The following is a 23,197-nucleotide window of genomic DNA, read 5'->3' on the forward strand; positions in this document are numbered from 1 at the left end:
ATCGCCAGCGCGTAGAGGTCCATACATCTTTCGAAGAACTTTCCTCTCGAACACTCCCAAAGCCGCTTCATCTGCTGTTGTCATGGTCCATGCTTCTGCCCCATATAGCAGGACGGGTACGATAAGTGACTTGTAGAGTATGATTTTCATTCACCGAGAGAGGACTTTACTTTTCAGTTGCCTACCTATTCCAAAGTAGCATTTATTGGCAAGATTGATTCTTCACTGGATTTCAGTGCTGATGTTGTTGCTAGTGTTGTTGCTGGTTCCCAAATAAATGAAGTAGCTTACTATTTCAAAATTATGGCTGCCAACAGTAGCGAGGTTGCCAAGGCGCATATGCGCTGACTCTTTGCTCGATGACAGCAGGTACTTCGTTTTGTCTTCATTCACCATCAAACCCATCTTTACCGCTTCTTTTTCCAGTTTGGAGTAAGCAGAACTAACAGCGCGGGTGTTTAGGCCGATGATATCAATGTCATCAGCATATGCCAGTAATTGCAAGCTTTTATAGTATATTGTTCCAGTGCGGTTAAGTTCTGCAGCTAGTATAATTTTCTCCAGCATCAAATTAAAGAAATCGCACGATAGGGGGTCACCCTGTCTGAAACCTCGTTTAGTTTCGAACGGCTCGGAGAGGTCCTTCCCAATTCTGACTGAGCTGATGGTGTTGATCAACGTCATTTTGCACAGCTGTATCAGGCATAGCGGCATATAGGCAGCTCCTTTTCGAGCTGTCGAAGGCGGCTTTAAAGTCGACGAAGAGGTGATGTGTGTCGATTCTCTTTTCGCGGGTTTTTTCCAAGATTTGGCGCATTAAGAAAAACTGGTAGATGGTAGATTTACCAGGTCTGAAGCCGCACTGATAAGGTCCAATAAGTCGGTTTACGGTGGGCTTCAATCTTTCGCACAATATACTTGAAAGGACCTTATATGCGATATTAAGAAGGCAAAGAACACTTAGATTCCAACCGTCGGGCATGCTTTCGTCCGCCCATATTTTGCTAAGAAGCTGCTGCATGCGCCTTACTCCTCGCCTCCGAACTTGAATAGCTCCACAGGCAATCCATCACCGCCCACGGCCTTGTTGTTTTTCAATCTGGTTATTGCTATTCTAACTTCGACATAATCGGGCGGGGGGACATATATTCTATCATCATCGAATGCGGGATCGGGTTCTTCATCTCTGCGCGGTGAATTGCTGCCTCCATTTAGGAGAGCAGAGAAGTATTCCCTCCATAATCTAAGCACTATCTGGACATCAGTTACAAGGTCGCCGTTTTCATTCCTACAGGAGTTTGCCCCGGTCTTAAAACCTTCCGTCTGTCGCCGTATTTTTTGGTAGAATTTTCGGGCGTTATTCCTGGTGGCTATCAGCTCAAGCTGCTTGCACTCCCGCCTTTCTGCTTCTACTTTTTCTTCCTGAAAAGGCGTCTCGCTTCCCTTTTCAACTCACGATAGCGTTCACACACTCCTCTTGTCGCGCTCGCTTTTAACGTAGCCCTGTAGGCAGCTCTTTTCTTTCGGTTGCAACGCGGCATTCTTCATCGTACCAGTTGTTTTTTCGAGACCGGCGGTAACCAATTTTTTCCTCGGCGGCAGTACGAAGTGCTTTGTAGATATGCTCCCACTGCTCCTGTATTCCTTCAGGATGAGTTGTGCTTTCAGAGAGCAGGTGTGAGAGTCGAGTTGCGAAATTATTGGCAGTCTGTTGTGACTGAAGCTTTTCGACGTCTATCTTTCCTTGTGTTTTTTGTTCCTTGGTTTTAGCCGCGTTGAGGCGGTGCGTATTTTGGCTGCAACAAGATAATGGTCCGAGTCGTTGTTAGGTCCTCGGATCGTGCGCACATCTAAAACACTGGAGGCATGCCGTCCGGCTATCACAACGTGATCGATCTAATTGCGAGTATTTCGATCAGGAGACAGCCATGTAGCTTGATGTATCTTTTTATGCATGAACCTCGTGCTGCATATGACCATGTTTCGAGCACCGGCAAAGTCAATCAGCCTCAGTCCGTTAGGAGAAGTTTCATTGTGTAGGCTGAACTTTCCGACTGTAAGGCCAAAAACACCTTTTTGCCCACCCTGACGTTAAAGTCGCCAAGCACGACTTTTATATCATGACGGGGGCAGCGCTCGTATGTGCGTTCTAATTGTTCATAAAAAGTGTCTTTCACGTCATCGTCTTTCTCCTCTGTCGGCGCATGGGCGCAGATGAATGATATATTAAAAAATTTTGCTTTTATTCGGATAGCGGCGAGTCGCTCGTCCACAGGCGTGAACGCCAGCACTTGGTGCATGCCCTCAATTCATTGTCCTTCAAACGTTTGCCATGGTCGTCATCAATAGAGAGCGTATTTATCCGAGGCATGTTGTTATATTTCATTGGAGTATGGTTTTACGTGGCGGGTCCCAAGCCCAGCGCACAACCCGCTCAGCGGGGGTGAAAATATTACTTGGCACGTTTATATAGCGAGCCGCTTGCTCCAAGACAGACGCCCGCTTGCAGCCGCACCTAGAGGTGTACAGACCCTGCCGATGAGATCTCCCCCGGCTAGCCCTTAAACCGATTATGTCAGAGTGGCCTAGCCAGGTTGTCGCCTTCTCACATTAGCTCATTAGCTTAGCGGCTACCCAGAGGATACTTGGCCGCAAGCGACCGGCAGTAGTGAGCTGCTTGAACCGCATGCAAAAGAATCGCTCTGGCTATTCCCAGGTGAATGGCGGTCAGAAGCTTTCCCACTTTCGTGGACTTCTACACACGGCCCACCCTCCAATCAGGGAACCGAATTTGCCACGTCGACGGAAAATTTCAAAGCGAATTGACAGTAAAAATGATAATGACCATGTTTTAAACACTCCAAAAGAATATTATCGTAAAATTTACTGTGAAATTTATGACCAAGTACTTTGTAGATTCGACACAGATTCAGTCAAATTTTTTCGAACATTGGAAAAATTTGCAGTCGGTGACACAGTTGACGTGAAAAAATTCATCCTGTTTTATAAAGGTGATATTGACGACTTCAGCCCTACAAGACGGAGTGACATAACTACAAACATAAATAAAAATGCAATGTCAATTGCCCTACAAGAAACGCTGATAGTTTTACTAATACACTCACACTTGTAATTGACAATGCTGATCCTGCGATGACGTAAACATTGACACTCAAATTTATGTGTGTTCCTTTGTTCGCTCATACATGTCCGCTTAAGCCGGAGTCATTGGTGCCGTATGTCGTATCGCTGTATCCGTATCCCTAACGTAATCAGCTGTTTATCGTTACGACGGTAAACCAAAACCCAATTGGTTGGCTACGATACGGTTACGACCTTAGCGGCACCAATAATCGATTGCATTGATTCTCCTAAGGTTGGTAGAATCAGCTGTTAAAAGGTTACCGATACGGTTACCGATAAAGCATCAATATCTCCAGCTTATCAGTTCAATAATTGTTCCGGAAAACATTGAAACGCAGAAAAAATATAATTGTTGAGATGTTAATAAAACCATGATGGAATTATTATTATTATTATTACATTATGAATAAAACTCTTACAAGCTCTCGCTGAACCTGGTGTGTAAAAAGTAAAAATTCTTGTCCTTGTAGTTGTGACATGTGGCGGAAATTAAGAATTTTGTTGCAGAGAACACCTTTTTGTAATAGTCTAGTTGAGGGGTCGACTGCTAATACGCTACCAAAAATATCGAGTGAGGTGTCAAAAGACGCGTATTAATCTCGAGAACAACAATCCTAAGGCGGAAAAGAAAAATTTTGGTAATAGTCTAGTTGAGGGGTCGACTGCTAATACGCTACCAAAAATGTCGAGAGAGGTGTCAAACGACGAGTCATGACATCAGTATTAATAATCCGAAGGCGGAAAATAAAAATTTTAACGCGTTCAAAAGATATTAAACTCCGAAAGGTGTTCTGCGCAAAAATACTATGGATCTCACCTCCGGTTTCGGAGGTACCCGCGGGTCTTTTTTCGGCTTTTCGTTAATATCTTTTAAGACGCGTCGTTTGACACCTCTCTCGATATTTTTGGTAGCGTATTAGCAGTCGACCCCTCAACTAGACTATTACCACGGTGATGCACAATTTTTTTGTGGGTACAAACACAACAACAACCACATGGAAATCGCCAACTTCAACTGCAAATATCTCCGAACAGAGATAAAATTTTGGTAATAGTCTAGTTGAGGGGTCGACTGCTAATACGTTACCAAAAATATCGAGTGAGGTGTCAAAAGACGCGTATTAATCTCGAGAACAATAATCCGAAGGAAATGAAAAATTGTATCTCTGTCCGGAGATATTTGCAGTTGAAGTTGGCGATTTCCATGTGGTTGTTGTTGTGTTGTACCCACAAAAAAAATTGTGCATCACCGTGGCGGTAGCCACGGTTATACCACACACCCGGACTTGGCATGGCGTAGCCCAGAGTTATTTTTTAGAATCGCGGCCGAAGGCCGCCAACGCAGAAAGGTGTTCTGCGCAAAAATACTATACACCCGACCCCCGGTTTCGGAGGTACCCGCGGGTCTTTTTTCGGTTTTTCGTTAATATCTTTTGAACGCGTTAAAATTTTTATTTTCCGCCTTCGGATTATTAATACTGATGTCAAGACGCGTCGTTTGACACCTCTCTCGATATTTTTGGTAGCGTATTAGCAGTCGACCCCTCAACTAGACTATTACCCAAAATAATATTAATGGTAACGTTTTGCAAGACGGTGCACCACCTAATGTAAAAATTATCAAAATTATGTTTTGACAGAAATAAAAATTTATATTTTCGGACATTTCGGATTCTAAAAACGGAGCTCGAGGCGCGTCTTTTGATTCCACGTTTGATAATTTTTGATAATAATTAGGTGGTGCACCGTCTTTTAAATCGTTACCATTTAATGCGGCAGTTACTCACGAACGTACGTACCAAAAACGTGTCAGCTGACACGAGCTATCTTATGAGTGTGCAATGTAAACGAAAACTCACCGACGTGCAACGCCCGTACGTACGTAGCCCGGAACGTAGAAATCAAAACAATTTTGATTTTTTCCGTAAGAACGTGTCAGCTGATCGCTCTCTCACTAGACAGAGTTGCCTAGTAAATTTTTGTGCGCTAATTTTTGACCGTTTGCAATTTTATGCAAAAACACCTAATTAAAGTTTGAAAAATTGTGAAAATAATTCGAAATAATTATGTAAAAGTGCTGATTATAAATATGTAATCTATTTATACTTATTTAATATGTATTCCGGCCTTTTACAATATCAAAAATTAAATTGGAAAAAGTTGATGTTTCCATAAGCATACATGCAAAATGGTCAATGGCAACAGTGCTTATCTGTAAAAAATACACACACAAATATGTTATGTACATGTACACAGACGCACACATTGATTCCTACGGGCTTGAGAGTTCGGTCAAACGTGCTTCGTACGACAAACGTCCTTACGTACGGCACACGTCGGTGGGTAACTGCCGCATAAGTTGTATCGAATAGACGGGATGGCCTAGAAGGTTTCTTGTCATACCAAATCGCTCCCGAGATGGTTCCCGGAACGTACCCGAGGCAGCGATTTAGTTTCATTCTGTATCTCTTTCTATCACCCGCTGAAGATAGGCGCTGCCATATTGAACAGCCTGTCAAAACGCTGAAAAGTAGCCATATTGAACAGCCGGTCAGGCAGTTGACAGATAAGAGATCACACCCTGCAAAAATCGTGTGACCAAAAACGCACACATTCACTTGATTTTTTTGACAGCCACAAACACACCCAGTGTACGTGTGAGAATTCGGAACATAGAATTTTTTGAGAAATAAAATGTATACTTGAAAATATGGAGGCTGTGCCGTTCACTCCACGAGCGGCAACATCCACTCCTCGAGCGGAAAACAGAAAACAAGGTAGTTAAGTGTCAAAATGTTCTTATTTTTATACAATTGGTCACACATTCTCATTATTTCAGTTTCACAACCTCAGCACAGCGAGGTTTTCAAATGCAAAATTTTAAAAGCAACCCAGGTTCTAAATTTACCAACCATACCAGCCTTTCCTTCAAATAAAGGTAGCTATGTCAATTAAAGATAATTGTAAACACGCAATCTCTTACCCAATATCTTTCCTTTAGTTAAACCAATGCATCACAGTCAGTTTTCGTACTTTTGTGACGAAACGGCATCCACTAATTCTCAGGCTGTGAAGAGACGAAAATTGGAGCTCTCAACTAATTTTAATGGCAGTGAAAATCAAGGTAAGCAAATCAATTTATATATATTTATAAATTTAAAGTAATCCCCTGTTTCTATCATTTTAAAATTTTTAAAAACTCTTTATAACAGTTACACCACCGCATAATGCTATTGATATAGCGCCGTTGCAGGATGCGATGCATTGCAGCCAGGATTTATTGTTTAGTGGCTGTACAGAAATCTCCTCTGTGCAGGCTGCAGAAAACCTGAGGAAGTCCTCACCTGATCCCCCAGTGCCAATTCGCAACCAAATCGAACTTTTTTCAAATGAAACTCCAACAACATCTGTAATGTCGGAGCCAGACAAAGGTAATCTTAGGAAAAAAAGACTTTATTAATAATAAATCCAATGACAAAATAATTTGTTTATTTTAACAGATATTATGGGTATGCTTCGTTTAATACTTGAGAAGCAAACAATCATTGAAAGGCGACTGGAGAGCTTGGAAGAAAATGTAAGGATTTACTAATTATAAAGCAAGCGTTTATATTTATATACATATATTTAAACTTTAGGCAATTCCCAAAACTGATGTGATGGCGCATCAGAAAGTAGTACGGGAGTCCAAGGTTCTAGTCAAGCGAGTACACAAAATGGTCTGCAGAATTACTGGTGAAAGTGGGGAGGATATCCACGCTGATCTAGCTGTGATGCTGCCAATGAAGTCCTCGATCGATGCTCTCTTTGACTTCGAAGAGAAGATATTGGAGAAAAATTTCGAAGACGCGGTAGTACGTTTTTCCACTATTTATATTTGGTTAAATATTTATAATAAGTTGCAACGCTCTTTGCAGATTACATATTTTTTTTCTCTCAAGGGCTCGTCCGGCGAACTTGGCAGTGTGATGAAGCACATTTTCACTGACGAGTTGCTTGACCTTTTTAACTGGGCTGGCGGAGGCGGAAAAAAGCACTGACAGCACTAAAAGTTGTGAACGTTGCTTTATTCGGTAATGCATATACATATCTTTGGCAAGGAGATATTTATTTTAAATCGTGTTTTGCAGAAATTTTTAAGTTACAGGGCCGGATAAAGTTTGAGTACGACCTCCGAAAATACGTAATCCAAAGTCACAACAGATGTAAACAGAGGCGTTACCTACAAAAAAAAAATAGTAAAACGTAAAACACACAGAACTGCGAAAACCGCACCAGCCATCACAAAACCTAAGAGGTGTCTATCGCTAATCCAAATTTAAAGTTATCTGCTGCAACAATCTATGGTATTTATCATTCACTCACCAGGACAAAGCCGCTGAGACTTTGCCATACTTTAACATACAATACTTTACCCCTTTTTAGCACAACTATTATTTTTGATTTTATTAAATTTTATAAATTGTTTCTTCCTCTACAGTTCAATTTCCGTATTGGATGGTAAAGATGACTTTCGCATTTTGTCCTTAAATAACTGTGAAAAGGTGGAAGATATCTATGCGCGTAAATCGCAACATATTATCTTGGTCGAGCGTTTCTTCAATAGCTCCCTAGTGGTTATGGTGACAGCAGAGAAACCCAACTGTTTACAAATGTTACACTTCAAAAAGAATCAAAATATCTGCCATTGCGTCTATGGCTCAAATATACACAGTATACGAATGAATCGAACGAGCCTAATGGATAGTTTACATATTCATGATATACGAGACTTGAAAATGTTACATCAAATCGAAAATATTGCACCAAACGAACTGGGTCTGAATACTGAAACAGTACACATATTCAAAATCGATGAGAAGGCTGTGATGATAGCATTAGACGGTGAGTTATTGAATAACATACGAAATCATTTTAACCCATCTATTTATTTTCATTACAGCTTTAGCTTTACAAGTAGCAAAAATTGCTTCCGCCAGGCAATTGGAAAAGGCAGAGAAGCATTCATCACACTTTACGGATGATGCAAAGTCAGAAACTGCTGTTGTAACTGCTGCCACCGACACAAAGGTCATCTCTACTTCGCCGAGTAGCGGCTGTTCCGACTAACTATCGAAGACAGTATCATCATATCTTTTGCCAACACAGGTCAGCGATGTGCTTACGCAGGACCGTGCCTTCGCTACTTTATGATGAATGTCAATTCCCACCAATGGCTATTGCGGCGCGCGATTGACCAACAAGACGACGGCGCAGTATAGATAAAGAACGTTTGACTGCCGCAGCGAGAGCTTAAACAATTTTTGTTTGAACATGAAAAAGGATTATGCATTTTTTTACTGGTTTAGTGTAGGCTGTTGCGGCGGCGTTTGGAGTGTGAAATTTATTAAAATTTTAATTTGACAGTAAATTTAAAACAAAAAACGCTTAAGCTTTATGAGCATTGAATTATTATGAATATAATATAATGTAGTATAACAATATTTTGCTACAGTGCTGGCCACTTAGACGACGCTGCAGCAATATAGCTCAAAGCAATTAATATATTTTTTATGTTATTATTAAAGTACATACTTACTTCGTTTTTATATGAACTGTATTAATTTAAGTTACAATTTCATGTAAATATATAATAAGGTATGTCGTGATCCGATTGCTGTTGGAATTGAATGATAAGATTTAGAACAATAATAAGACTCAATCACTAGTCCTACATTTTTAAGTTCATACTTTACTTTATTACTTTCAAATTCAATTACGACAGCAATCGGATTCCACGACACCTTTGAATATTCTCGATCTGAAAAAAAGAGTAAATCTAATCTGAATTTCTACTTAGCTTTAAGTTTTAAATTGATTCAAATAATTGGATTTTTTTCTAAAGCTTAAAATTATTTTCTGTTCGCTTGGAAAAGATTTCAATTGGAAAACAAAAACCAATAATGCGAGTTTATTTGTTATTAAAATAATTACTTTTCTTTATATCAACTTATTAATTTAAGTTACAATTTCATGTAAATATATAATAAGGTATGTCGTGATCCGATTGCTGTTGGAGTTAGACTTGAAACCAATCAATACTCCTGCTAAGGGTTGCAGAATTATTGCTTGAATGATTAGATTTAGAACAATAATATGTCTGACTCAATCACTAGTCCTACATTTTTAGGTTCATACTTTACTTTATTACTTTCAAATTCAATTACGACAGCAATCGGATTCCACGACACCTTTGAATATTCTTGATCTGAAAAAAGAGTAAACCTAATCTGAATTTCTACTGAGCTTTAAGTTGTAGATTATTGAAATTATTGGACTTTTTTTCTAAAGCTTAAAATTATTTTCTGCTCGCTTAGAAAAGATTTCTATTGGAAAACAAAAACCAATTAAGCGAGTTTATTTATTATTAAAATACTTCTTTTTTGTATGAACTGTATTAATATAAGTTCCAATTTCATGTAAATATAATAAAAATAATAAATATTGAAAATTCAATTTTTTTGGTTCATGTTTTATTCATATGGCTGCTCCAGGTAAAGTAAATCTGCAGGTAAAATTCACGTTATATGGCGGTTATATAAATGGTAAAACCGCAGTGAAATTGATTGTCAAATGGCTCGAAAACGTAGAGTGAAATGACGGAAAAATGACCGCCATTTGACGAGCATTGTGACGTGTGTGAGCAGCACAGTGCTATGCTCACATCTTATAAGTGGGAGCGGAATGCACGATCACATTAATAGGAACGAAACGGAAAATTTGGTCACAAAAGTTCATCACGCCCATGCAAACGTGACTATGAATATAACCGCTGCAGAAAGTCACAATGACCGTAAAATGACTATTAAATGACGTGGAGCGTTTTTGCAGGGCACTTTGTCATCATTCACACCCTGCAAAAACGCTCCACGTCATTTTACTAGCCATTTTACGGTCATTGTGACTTTCTGCAGCGGTTATATTCATAGTCATTTTTGCATGGCGTGAATAGGTTTTGTGACCAAATTTTCCATTTCGTTCCTATTAATGTGATCGTGCATTCCGCTCCCACTTATAGGATATGAGCATAGCACTGTTCTGCTCACACACGTCACAATGCTCGTCAAATGGCGGTCATTTCACTGTACATTTGCCAGTCTTTCGACAATCAATTTTACTGCGGTTTTACCATTTATATAACCGCCATATAACTTGAATTTTACCTGCCGATTTACTTTACCTGGAGCAGCCATATGAATAAAATATGAACCAAAAAAATTGAATTTTCAATATTTATTATTTCCAATATTATTATATATGTACATGAAATTCGAACTTATATTAATACAGTTCATATAAAAAAGAAGTAAGTACTATAATAATAAATAAAGTCGCTTAATTGGTTTTTGTTTTCCAATTGAAATCTTTTCTAAGCGAGCAGAAAATAATTTTAAGCTTTAGAAAAAACTCCAATTATTTGAATCAATTTAAATCTACAACTTAAAGCTAATTAGAAATTCAGATTAGGTTTACTCCTTTTTTTCAGATCAAGACTATTCAAAGGTGTCGTGGAATCCGATTGCTGTCGTAATTGAATTTGAAAGTAATAAAGTAAAGTAAAATATGAATTTAAAAATGAAGGACTAGTAATTGAGTCAGACTTATTATTGTTCTAAATCTAATCATTCCAGCAATAATTCTGCAACCCTTAGCAGAAGTATTGATTGGTTTCAAATCTAATTCCAACAGCAATCGTACCACGACATACGTTATTATATATGTACATGAAATTATAACTTAAAGTAATACCATTCATATAAAAAAGAAGTAAGTACTTTAATAATAACATAAAAAAAAATTAAAGAAAAAACTTTTTTAAAAATAAGCTTTTATTATTGGTTAATAAAATTAACTAAAAAGTAAACAATAAATTGACTCTAAAGAAATATAACACTTTATAAGTTCATTGTAAGCTTTAACGATAATTAGGCTTTTTCGTCTGCGACAAAAGAGTTCTATATTGTACATAATTATATATTTTTAACATTAAAACTTTACACCTAAATTATTAAACCTTACAGTTTATATCACAGTTCTAATTGTTCTAATAAATTTGAATTTTGATGGTATAATTAAGAACATTTAGGATCTCCTTTTCTTGCTATCGCAATGTAACACGCTTTTATTAGAACAATTAGGACTGTGATATAAACTGTAAGGTTTAATAATTTAGGTGTAAAGTTTTAATGTTAAAAATATATAATTATGTACAATATAGAATTCTTTTGTCGCAGACGAAAAAGCCTAATTATCGTTAAAGCTTACAATGAACTTATAAAGTGTTATATTTCTTTAGAGTCAATTTATTGTTTACTTTTTAGTTAGTTTTATTAACCAATAATAAAAGCTTATTTTTAAAAAAGTTTTTTTCTTTAATTTTATTTTTTACTTTTTAGTTCGTTTTATTAACAAGTAATAGAAGCTTATTCTTAGAAAAGCGTTTTTCTTAAATTTAATTTAAATAGGAATTTTTTTAAATTTTTAGTAGGGTAAAATATTGTTTAAATTAGTTACGTAATCTTTACTTAGTTATTTGTAACGTTTCTTATTCTATCCATTTCTTTCAATGCATCAACTTACTTTTTAGTTAATTTTATTAACCAATAATAAAAGCTTATTTTTAAAAAAGTTTTTTTTTCTTTAATTTTATTTTTTTCTTTAATTTTATTATATCATAATCCGAATATATTGGGGCATATTCATAATCGAAATAAAATGTGACTAAATTAGTTGGAGCATTTTTGACAGAGAGCGCATATAAAATTGTGTCAAACAGTGTTAAATAACTTAACTTTGCCTATGCCGCGTTCAGTTTACAACTACTTATTGCAGATCTCTCATCTGTGGGTTAAATCTGTTTTAAAATAAAATTCCTACTTTCGCTTAGCTAAAATTCCATCGCCAAAAATCTGTAAAACAAAATCAAGTGCGCAGAAAAGTATGCAACACTTACCGATAACAGCCTAACGGCGATATACTATTTTCACACAGACGGCTTATTGAATAATAAAGGCAGTTTTCTACATTAAGACGCTTATTGAGCTCAATCTTTCCTACAAAATTCAAATCTATAATTATTTCATTAGTAGCTAATCGAATGCCTAATGAAGTCAAAAGCACAATGCAACTCTGTTGGCCGCGTTCCGCTTCTAAGTTTTTGGTGTGTTCAGTGCTTAAAAATGCCATTTGTCAAAGCAAATGTCATTGTCTGCATGGCGGAACGATACAAGGTGGCCGCATCGAACAGCTGATTATAACCTTTTTTATTTGATTTGATACATCAACTACCGGCGCAGTACGATTTTGACATTTGTCCATCGAATTTACAAGTACATGGAATTTTTTTTGATGTAGGTATGTTACCATGCTCCCACCTTGTATCGTTCCGCCATGATTGTCTGTCTCATCCTTCATACTAATCGAGCAGTTACTTCTGTGTGAAAGCAAAAAATTTACGATTTCATTAGCAGGTGAAATGAGATCATTAAGTTTCTGTGTGAAAACAGTATTAGCGTTCGTTGTATCACAGAATTTTTACACTTTGAAAATGACGGCTGTTGTTTGCAAGGTTGCATTCCTTTGAGTCTTCGTTTTCACCATCTGGATTAACAAAGTCATGAGCCTGGACATTCGTGCAATTTTAGTGATGAAAATTGCATGGCGCCAGCTCAATGGTAGCTCATTGACGAAATGACTCCAATCGAATTTTTGACGCTACTTAGTAGTGAGTGCGTAGTACATTTCACTTGCGCTATTGAGTGAAACGACTTTTGTGTGTCAGGCACGAGTTTGGTGTTGGCGCTACTGGCAATGATGACACTAAGCTGATGGCGGTAGCGCTGGTAGTTCAGCTTTTGAATCAGAGAAAGAATTGATGACCCGTGCATATTATTATGGCTTTGGCCGTGTAAATTATATTGTTGTATTTGCACCAAATAAATGCTGCGGACATAACAACCGGAGTCATTTTTGAGTTGTATATTTTAAATTTAATGCACAATTAATATGGGTGTGTTTGAGCGGCCAAAAAATAACAGTAGTATTGCTAAAGTGCTGCTAAGTTGGTGGAATGTCGCTAATTTCCTAGCGATGATCAATAGATTGTCAATATTTCGTTCAACGGACACGCGAAATTGCCACATCTGCTCAAATTTTCAAAGTTTTTCCATTCTTGATTTAACTTAAGCTGTTATGCCAATATTTTTCAGCCAGCTTTTTTCAAATAGGTAATTTTTCCAAAAGCAAACTAAATTACAGAAAAGATTACAGAGTTAAACAGCCTTAAAACTATGTTGGTTATACACAGAAATACAACAGAGGGTTGTGTCTCCGCTTTTCGCAAGCGTTGAGATTCACCACGAGTGACACGCGTGATTCACCACGTCCAAATATCACAATCCACGGATAGGTACCGCCGGGTTTGTATGGGACTTAGGCTGTTATGCCAAAGAAAATACAAATCTTTACCGATAACTGTGTTATCGATTAATTTATCGAATTCTAACAAAGTAATATTGCATTGTCATCGGAGTTATACATGTGTGCAAAATTTCAGCTCAATCGGACACCGGGAAGTGTATCAAATTTAACTTGCAAGATTCCATTACAGACAACAAAAGTGAAACTAAATAAAAGCTTATAAATATATTAATTGCTTTGAGCTATATTACTGCAGCGTCATCTAAGTGGCCAGCACTGTACATAGCAAAATATTGTTATATTACAATATATTATATTGATAATAATTAAATGCTTACAAAGCTTACGCGTTTTAAATTTACTGTCAAAATAAAATTTTAATAAATTTCAAACATCCAACGCCGCCACAAGAGCCTACACTAAACCAGTAAAAAAATGCGTAATAATTTTTCATGCTCAAACAAAAATTGTTTAAGCTTTCGCTGCGGCAGTCAAACGTGTCGTGTCATTAAATAGCCATTGATTGTTGATGTTCATGCAATAGCCATTGGTGGGAAATGAATTTCGTCATAAAGTAGCGAAGGCACGGTCCTGCGCAAGCACATCGCTAATCTGTGAAGATATGATGATACTGTCTTCGATAGATAGCCGGACCAGCCGCTACTCGGCGAAGTAGAGATGATCGTTGTATCGGTGGCAGCAGTTACCGTACAGTGTGATGAATGCTTCTGTCTTTTCCAATTTCTTGGCGGCAGCAATTTTTGCTGCTTGTAAAGCTTCATCTGTAATGCAAATAAATAGATGGGTTAAAGTGGTTTTCGTATGTTATTCAATAACTCACCGTTTAATGCAATCATCACAGACTTCTCATCGATTTTAAATACGTGTACTGTTTCCGTATTTGAAGTGGCTCATAAGAAATATCCATGTATCGAAAATACCAATGATGCTATACGCACACAACGCATTGTACCACGTTGAAACTCTTGCACACGCTGTCCGTTCTTTACACAGAATACTTGGTGAGAAATTTCTTGTTGATAAGCGACTTTCATGAGCTTTTGTTGTAATGTTTGGCTTCAGTTTGGTTGTATTTAATATGCGTTGCTCACATCTTGTGCTACTAATGGGATAAGCTAAATGTGAGTTCAACGATAGCGAACACAGACCCAGTTCGTTTGGTGCAATATTTTGGATTTGATGTAACACTTTCATGTCTCGTATATCATGAATATGTATACTATCCGTGTAGTGAGTACAGCGTCCACTATTGATTGAGAGGCATTGATGTTGGATATGAGTTGAGGTTTACCTTGAGAGTTATCGGTACCCAAACATTTTTAACACAAAAAATTATCCATATGTTGGAAATGTTCAGTTGGCACTGTTGAGATAAAATATGGATCAACGAACACGAGTAAAAGTGAAAGATTTCTTTTACCTTTTGTTGTTACTTTACACATAAGATATTGGAAACAACGAACAGCATCTACAAATTACATATTTGATGACTTATAAGGCTTGCTACGATTACATCTAATTGGATCCAATTCACCAAACTTTACAATGGGTGAGATGGTAAGTGCAAAGGGCAAAGCAGTTGTTTATAATAAATCAGCTGTTGCAGGTATGCAATACAAAGACGGCCTGCAAACGAGAAAGATCAATATAATTGCCAAACAAAACATTAATTTCGAATATCAATACCTAAAATAACGTAGCGAGGAGTTACCCTGATCTTGTACCACATATTTTGTGCATACATGGAAGTTGGCGCATTGGCTTGAGGCGGCGGCTTAGCTGTTGGACCATTGGCATATTGACCAGCTATAAAGTTATTGTTATTATTCGGTTATTGTAATTGTTGGTGCCGTTGTTGCGCTTGCATGTAAGTTGGTGGTCTATTGGATATTGGTTGAGCATCTTGCTGAGTAGCATTATTTGGAGGAGCACCTGGTAGGTTAGCATTTATAAATGGTGTATTGGATTGCGGAGCAGTCGGAGACGGTTGCTTCAATGGATAGGCCGCTCATGGAATTTGTTAACTGTTGGATCAACAAAAGAAGAAAAATAATTATATATAATTTTCATCGTTTCATTTATTGGGCAAGCTTAAGTACATTATTGAAGTTTAATGAGGAAACAATTGTTACTTCTAAATAGATTTGCGAAAAATATGTTCAATTATCACACCTATTCAGATTTGCATGAACGTTTAATATTTACCTGCAAAAATTATATATATTCGACATTATTTCATGCTACAAAATAACCGCACGTCTGTAGCTAATAATTATTTCTTATTTTTTAAATACCGCCTCTGTTTGCATCTGTTGTGGCTTAGGGTTATGTATTCGCTGAGGTCGTTCTTAAACGTTAATCGACCTAGCAGTTTGAAAATTTCTAGAAAATATTTAAAAAAAATCAGAATGGTCAAGTCATGTTATAAGTATGTTTTAAGACAAAGAATTACCAAATAAAGCAATGTGCACTATTTTTAGCTTTGAGAGTGCTGTTTTATTATTTCCACCACTCCAGTTAAACAGAGCGAGCACATCATCGCTGAATATCTGTTTTACCACACCACAAAGATCGCCGGACGCGCCCTTGACAGCGAAAAAATATGTAATCTGCAAATAATGTTGCTATGAAGTAATATATAAAACTAAGCACGAGTATAAACATTATACAAAACACTAACAGAGGAAAATCACTTACAACTACATCCTCGAAATTTTTGTCTTCCATCTTTTCCTCGAAGTCAAAGACTGCATCGAGGGTCTTCATTGGAAGCATCTCTGCGATGTCGGTGTGGAGATTGTCTCCACTTTCGCCGGTGATCCGAGCGACCATTTTATGTACTCTCTTTATAAGTACCTTGGTTTCCCGTACCACTTTTTGGTGCGCCATTATATCTGTTTTAGAGATTATCTACAGGTTATGTATAAAAGTAGTTATTTAAAACTATATTATAAATTTACTCACTATTATAAAAAATATATAAACATGTGTTTATATCCCTGGGCACAGGGATATTGAAGGCAATTGCAGAGCAGACGAGCTGGCCAGAACAGGCACCACCGACCATATCCTTCCGGGAAATGATTCGGTAGGTATACCCATGACCACTTTCAGGCTTCGTGTGAACACAAGCACTATAAGAATTGCAAATGGACTATGGTCAGCCATATCATCGTCTGAGATATCCAGGCAAACCTGGCTCTCATAAGACAAGGGGCGCACAGAAGCGCTTCTGATTTTAAACAAATCAGTTCTATCGTCCCTGATAAGGGTTCAAACAGGGCATTGCTTAATAGGCACGCATGGTGCTAGAATGGGGGTAACGACCTTCGACTATTGTCGCAGCTGCAGATGTACAGAAGAGGAAGAGAGTGTCCAGCACCTTCTCTGTCATTGTCCATCGCTTAGTAGGCGTAGGTTGGCCATCCTTGGTAAACCTTTTCTACATGACCTCGCCGAGGTCTCTAGCTATGAAGTAAAGGCTCTAGCAGAGTAGGGATCCTCTTTGATACTGTATAAATAAAATAAATGTAAGGCGCGGTAACCTCCGAAGAGATCTAAGGCCGAGCTTCTCTTCCAATTTGCGTCGTGCTCCTCTTGATTTTCCCTACAAATTGGCAGGACGGGACCTACATGTTTTATGCCGACTCCGAACGGCATCTGCAAGGCAGATGAGTTTTCACTGAGAGCTTTTCATGGCAGAAATACACCCGGAGCGCTTGCCAAACACTGCCGAGGGCGACCCCAGCGGGTAAGGGGGTAAGAATATACCCGCGGTAGGTATGCCTGTCGTAAGAGGCGACTAAAATACCAGATTCAAGGGGTGTGTAGCGCAACCCTTCAGGTTGCCAGCGCAATATATAGCTTCTCCAAACCTAATTGTCAACCTCACCTATCTGCGGCGAATCCTGTTTCACTAACAGACGAGGCTCTGGCGACCTCAAGCTCTTCATGGAACTTGGGGGTGGGGAGGGAGGGGATGACCTGAAGGTTTAATGTGGCTACATAAATCGTTCCCGAGATGGTCGGGCTAGCACCTTAATGGTGCTGTGGTACCGGAGCGTACCGGATCTGTATCCGGCAAAGGACCATCACATCGATAACACTCCCCAAAGCCTTCGGGGAGCAACCTTAGCGCTACAACAACAACAACAACAACCCCGCTTAGAAAAATTGTCTTCTAATTGAAAAATCTTATTTCTAAAATTTTGATGTTGCTTATTGGGGTGTGAACCCAGGGTATTCGGTGTGGTAGGCGGAGCACGCTACCATCACACCATGGTGGCTGCCAATACCAATTTGATACTGTATAGGGTATTACAATGGGCCCATTGGTGGCCTAAGTAGTGAGCTGTTACCATAGTGTCCAGCTCAGCCCTTGCAACCTAACCTAACCTAAACAGAAACAGAAGAAACGCGAATTAATCTGTACACATCGGTGAATAGATCGGCCATCAAAAGCCAAAAGATAAAAACACATAATCAATGAAACATGTCTACACAAGAGAAGCGCAACGAAATCATACGCGAAAATATACCATTACTAATCAAAGAGTTCACCGGACTTTCAGATGACGATGAAAATCTACGCAGCTATGAACAACTATGAGAAACCATCGGAATTTGAGTACGAACAGCCATGAAGTACGGCGAAAAATATAAGGCATTCAAGAGAAATTCGAAGTTGATAACCAAACCGAATATGCGGAGCAATTGGGCAAATTATGTGAAGAAATCATATAACATCCACTCTGTGTGGAACATTATGAAGTGGATGTGCATTGGTCATTACTTGATTTTCTATTAATACTATGTTCAAACAGAAAAAATAAATTGAGGAAATTTCGATTTGAATTGAGTGCTGTTCATACAACTCGATTTAGCTTACACAATAGTAATTTGATAGCTGGTTGGCTTATCTCTACAGCAAGAGCATACCTTTGTTCAGACTGTCAAAATGTGCGTTTTGGTATTAGGCGAATGAAATGGAATGAAAACATAAAACTTTGAAATTTTTGTGTCTTGTAAGAAAATGTGTTCAATGTTTTGGTTTCATTTTGAGTTTGCCATCTTCTTTTGACAATCCCTACTCCAGTGAAATGAAAGACATAAAATCAGCTGATGAGATGAGCCAACCATATAGTTCAGCCATGCGTAAGTGACGTTTAAATATACTCAATAAACACACTTTACAATGTTGCATTTGTTGTTTGAAACAATTTATTACGCAATTTTTTTTAAATTGGCAATTTGTTATTACAATTTATTATATGACAAATTGCGTAATAAATTGCCCAAATAGTATAAATTGCCAATTTGGTGTGTGTTTGAACCTAGTATAACACTGACATACAATCCGAATGGAGCATTGCGCCGTAATAAAGAAAAAATTGAAAGACTGCTCGAAGAGCATGAAGAGATTAAGCAGGGTGAATGCGTAGAAAGCGAGACAGATTATTGGCATAAAATGTTACAAGAAGATTTTATACCAATAGAACGTTTTAGTAATAGCTCTTCAGAATTGAGTGTAAGTATTGTGTATACTTATTTTATTGTAAATGTATGAGCTGTTAAATATGTTTAATTATTAGGTAATAGTCTAGTTGAGGGGTCGACTGCTAATACGCGACGTAAAAATTCGAGAGTGGTACCCAGAGACGCGTTTCGGCCCCAGGATCTCGAATCCGGTGGCGGAAAACCTCTATCTCTGATACTTCTCGAGATATTTGCGAAACCCCCCCCCCCCCCCCCCCCCCCCAAAATGCCCTATCTTTAAACCCCACTTAAACACTCACTGCGCACTGATCACTCACTTCACCACTTTTAATCATTTTATTAACATGTTTTCTCTTTTTTTTTATCAAAAAATTCAACCAAAATAGTTTTATTTTTATTATTTTCTTTGTTTTATAGCACAATAAACTTATGTCCCACCAAAATATTTGCGATGAAAAACTGCCAATTTTGCCACTGCATTCTACTTTTAGTTCCATTTATTACACCCCGCTTACACTATGCGCTTTAAAAACAAGTTCCACAAATATACCACGGAATTTTACCTCATGTCTACACTCGCCATCGTCATTCCGGTTTTTGTTATTTTACGTAAAACTACTAAAGGATCACGAAAAATATTGAAAAGGCAACGCAAGATCGAAAAGTAATGCTGAAAACATCTATTTTTAACATTCTCAAGAAAAAAATTCAATTTCAATAAATTATTGTCAACCACTATAAAACCACGTTAAATTATATAAGTTACATAAATTACACGTTTGTTTTATTTATTCTGAAAAATGGGTTTTATACCTATGATGGTATTTCATCATTACCTAGAGCTCAGCGCCTCTTACTCAACTGTCACATAAGGATAGAAATACTTCACTTGGTATTTTATTACCAAATATATATGGGTACTCGTAGCATACTTGGCAGGCTTAGTTGATTTGAGAACTGTCATGCTTGGCATTGTGGATAAAACAAGTATGATATCCTATCCGTAAACTCCCTGACAGGGTGATCAAGATGGCTACCTTTTAGTGATTTTAACAGCAAGTTCAATATGGCGGCGCATATCTTCAGCGGGTGATAGAAAGAGATGCAGAATGAGACCATGATAGTAAATTAAAAATCAGTTGATCGGTTCTATTTGTAATTTTGACGTCTATGCAGAAGTTATCACAATTGTCTAATCTACAATGATGCTTGGCAGGCTTAAGTTGATTTGACAACTGTCAGATAAGTTCCGTTTAATGATTTTTGAATGTGATTGATAACTCAAGTCATTTTGCTTTTCAAAAATAAAAATTTCTTTTGGAAAAATAAACATTAATTTTTTTTTTATTTACTGGACTTTGGAACTATTGCCATAAAAGGTAAGGCTTCCTAAAGTAATCCTCGCGTTCTAATGAACAGTGATACAGATCCCGATAGAAATTTAACATACAAATGCAACAACAATGTGATTATTATTGCATTTGCATATTAAATTTTTATCGAGATACTTTTCATTGGAGTGCAGGGAATATATTTAAGTACGTGAATACTTATTAATCTTTAATTAACAGATTAGAAAATGGAAACGGAAACAAGGAGAAACGAAGAGGACGAGGCACTTATTGATTTTGTGCGAAAGCATGAGTGGCTCTACAATGTCAAATCAGCTATGTATAGGAATACCCAATCCAAGAATAGACTGTGCAAATAAATTGATTATTTCGTATAGGTCGGCCTCTAGTTGATTCTGGGATTGAGATACAAATTATAGAGTAGCCTATTTTGGACCAAGTAAAACGGACTTGACCAGATTTCATAAAAATTCTTGAAGTGGTTTCCGCGATCACCGGCGCGAGTTTTCCATAAATATAACACGGTGAAGTGCATTAAGATATGTTGAATTTTATAAACATAAACAATATTGGACAGTCAAAAATAATGACGGATATAATTTGACAAAGAATAATTACGTTAACCTGACTTTACAAGAAAGCGGTACCGCTTTCCTAGGAAATCAAGCCTTTAATGTGAATTACCAAAATATGTCGTACCGTAAAGCGCCGCTACTGCTACATGTCGTGCAGCGTAATGGGCTTACCTTAAAGCCGGAGTCATTGGTGCCGTATGTCGTATCGCTCTATCCGTATCCCTAACGTAATCAGCTGTTTATCGTTACGACGGTAAACCAAAACCCAATTGGATGGCTACGATACAGTTACGACTTTAGCGGCACCAATGATCGATTGCATTGATTCTCATAAGGTTGGTCGAATCAGCTGTTAAAAGGTTACCGATACGGTTACCGATAAAGCACCAATGTCTCCCTGGGCTACGCCATACCAAGTCCGGGTGTGTGGTATAACCGTGGCTACCGCCACGGTGATGCACAATTTTTTTTGTGGGTACAAACACAACAACAACCACATGGAAATCGCCAACTTCAACTGCAAATATCTCCGGACAGAGATCAAATTTTTCTTTTCCGCCTTCGGGATATTGTTCTTGAGATTAATACGCGTCTTTTGACCCCTCACTCGAAATTTTTGGTAGCGTATTAGCAGTCGACCCCTCCACTAGACTATTACCCGGAGGTACCCGCGGGTCTTTTTTCGGTTTTTCGTTAATATCTTTTGAACGAGTTAAAATTTTTATTTTCCGCCTTCGGGTTATTAATACTGATGTCAAGACGCGTCGTTTGACACCTCCCTCGATATTTTTGGACGCGTATTAGCAGTCGACCCCTCAACTAGACTATTACCCGGAGGTACCCGCGGGTCTTTTTTCGGTTTTTCGTTAATATCTTTTGAACGAGTTAAAATTTTTATTTTCCTCCTTCGGATTATTAATACTAATGTCAAGACGCGTCGTTTGACACCTCTCTCGATGTTTTTGGTAGCGTATTAGCTGTCGACCCCTCAACTAGACTTTTACCACATTTTTATAAATATAAAACTAATTTCTGTTTTTTTTCCAGCTCGATACATCGTTCATTAAAGCGTCGTAAATCATTGTTCATTTCGTTACCAATTTACAGGGATTTTATACCATTTTTGTGAAGTTTTCGTAAGTTTGAAACTTCATTTTCTACTTTTATAAATATAAAACTAATTTCTGTTTTTTCCAGCTCGATACTTCGTTCATTAGAGCGTCGTAAAACCGTTTTTGATTTTTTTTTGCCAATTTACTGCATTTTATACCATTTTTGTGAAGTTTTGGTAAGTTTGAAATTTCATTTTCTACTTTTATTATTATACAATAGTTAAGTTGAAAATTTTCATGTGGCCGCCAAAACAGAAAAGTTTCTGTGTAAATACTGTAGATACCGACGAGATCGCGACGGGGTCATTTCGGGATCATTTGTGGTAGCTAGCGGCATCATTTCTGGATGGTTTTCGGTATCCGTCCGGTATCCCGTCGGGGTCATTTCGGGGCTAATACGGGATCATTTGGGGACCCTTCCGGCATCACTTCTGCATGGATTTTGGGATCTGTACGGGGACCCATCAGGGTAATTTCGGGACTTTTTCTGAACTATTTCGGGATCATTTGGGGACCCCTTAGGGGTCATTCCATGACTTTCTGTATTATTTCGGGATCATTTGGGGACCCTTCCGGCATCAATTATTGATCGTTTGCCGGATCCATCAGGGTCATTTCGGGACCATGTTGGGATCATTTGGGAACCCTTCCGAGGTCATTTCTGGATCCGTACAGGATGCCGGAGGAGTAATTTTGAGATTTTTTTTGTTACTTTTTCGGGATAGTTTTGGAACCCTTCCGGGATCACATCTGGATCCGTGCGGGATCCCATCGGAGCCATTTTCGGACTATTTCGGGACCATTTTATGACCCTTCCGGAATCATTTCTCTATGGTTGTCGCGATCTTGATAATTTAGGAGCCCTTCCTGGATGGTTTTTGAGATTCGTCCGGGAGCCCGTCAGGGTAATTTCGGAACTTTTTCGGGATCACTTTGGTACCCTTCAGGAAACATTTCTGTGTGGTTCTCTGGATAAGTCTAGAATCGTGTCGTTGTCATTTCGGGTTTTTTTGGGACTATTACGGGAACTTTTGGAGAC

At 38.0% G+C, this 23,197-nt stretch overlaps 2 protein-coding genes and 1 long non-coding RNA gene across 8 annotated transcripts; 2 read left to right on the forward strand and 1 right to left on the reverse strand.

Annotated features, from left to right (window-relative positions):
• The first annotated feature begins 5,854 nt into the window (after positions 1 to 5,854).
• On the forward strand, positions 5,855 to 7,867 carry LOC137248640 (uncharacterized). Its single transcript, XM_067779551.1, has 9 exons — positions 5,855 to 5,921; positions 5,984 to 6,082; positions 6,146 to 6,268; positions 6,357 to 6,575; positions 6,645 to 6,721; positions 6,783 to 6,998; positions 7,062 to 7,217; positions 7,275 to 7,490; positions 7,625 to 7,867. The coding sequence occupies exons 1-7, from the start codon at positions 5,855 to 5,857 to the stop codon at positions 7,182 to 7,184; spliced, it is 924 nt and encodes a 307-aa protein (XP_067635652.1). The 3' UTR covers positions 7,185 to 7,217; positions 7,275 to 7,490; positions 7,625 to 7,867.
• On the reverse strand, positions 6,525 to 19,741 carry LOC137250115 (uncharacterized). 6 transcript variants are annotated; one of them, XM_067782412.1, is made up of 8 exons: positions 19,419 to 19,729; positions 16,321 to 16,533; positions 16,076 to 16,232; positions 15,829 to 16,005; positions 15,310 to 15,647; positions 15,044 to 15,249; positions 14,915 to 14,986; positions 6,525 to 7,366 (listed from the first exon to the last, which is right to left on the reverse strand). In XM_067782412.1, the coding sequence occupies exons 1-4, from the start codon at positions 19,614 to 19,616 to the stop codon at positions 15,896 to 15,898; spliced, it is 678 nt and encodes a 225-aa protein (XP_067638513.1). In that variant the 5' UTR covers positions 19,617 to 19,729; the 3' UTR covers positions 6,525 to 7,366; positions 14,915 to 14,986; positions 15,044 to 15,249; positions 15,310 to 15,647; positions 15,829 to 15,895. The 6 variants fall into 6 exon arrangements, 4 of the variants coding, with proteins under 4 accessions (XP_067638513.1, XP_067638515.1, XP_067638514.1 ...); XR_010952728.1 differs by lacking the exon at positions 6,525 to 7,366 and adding an exon at positions 11,679 to 14,384 and having other exon boundaries at positions 14,444 to 14,986; positions 16,321 to 16,517; positions 19,437 to 19,725; XM_067782414.1 differs by lacking the exon at positions 6,525 to 7,366 and adding an exon at positions 11,679 to 14,384 and having other exon boundaries at positions 14,444 to 14,986; positions 16,182 to 16,232; positions 19,419 to 19,741.
• LOC137250119 (uncharacterized) lies at positions 18,790 to 19,893 on the forward strand. The gene is made up of 2 exons (XR_010952730.1): positions 18,790 to 19,150; positions 19,537 to 19,893. It is a non-coding gene; the product is annotated as an uncharacterized lncRNA (long non-coding RNA).
• The last annotated feature ends 3,304 nt before the right edge of the window (positions 19,894 to 23,197 follow it).

Source organism: Eurosta solidaginis, chromosome 4, assembly GCF_040869045.1.
Source record: "Eurosta solidaginis isolate ZX-2024a chromosome 4, ASM4086904v1, whole genome shotgun sequence".
NCBI classification, from domain to species: domain Eukaryota; kingdom Metazoa; phylum Arthropoda; class Insecta; order Diptera; family Tephritidae; genus Eurosta; species Eurosta solidaginis.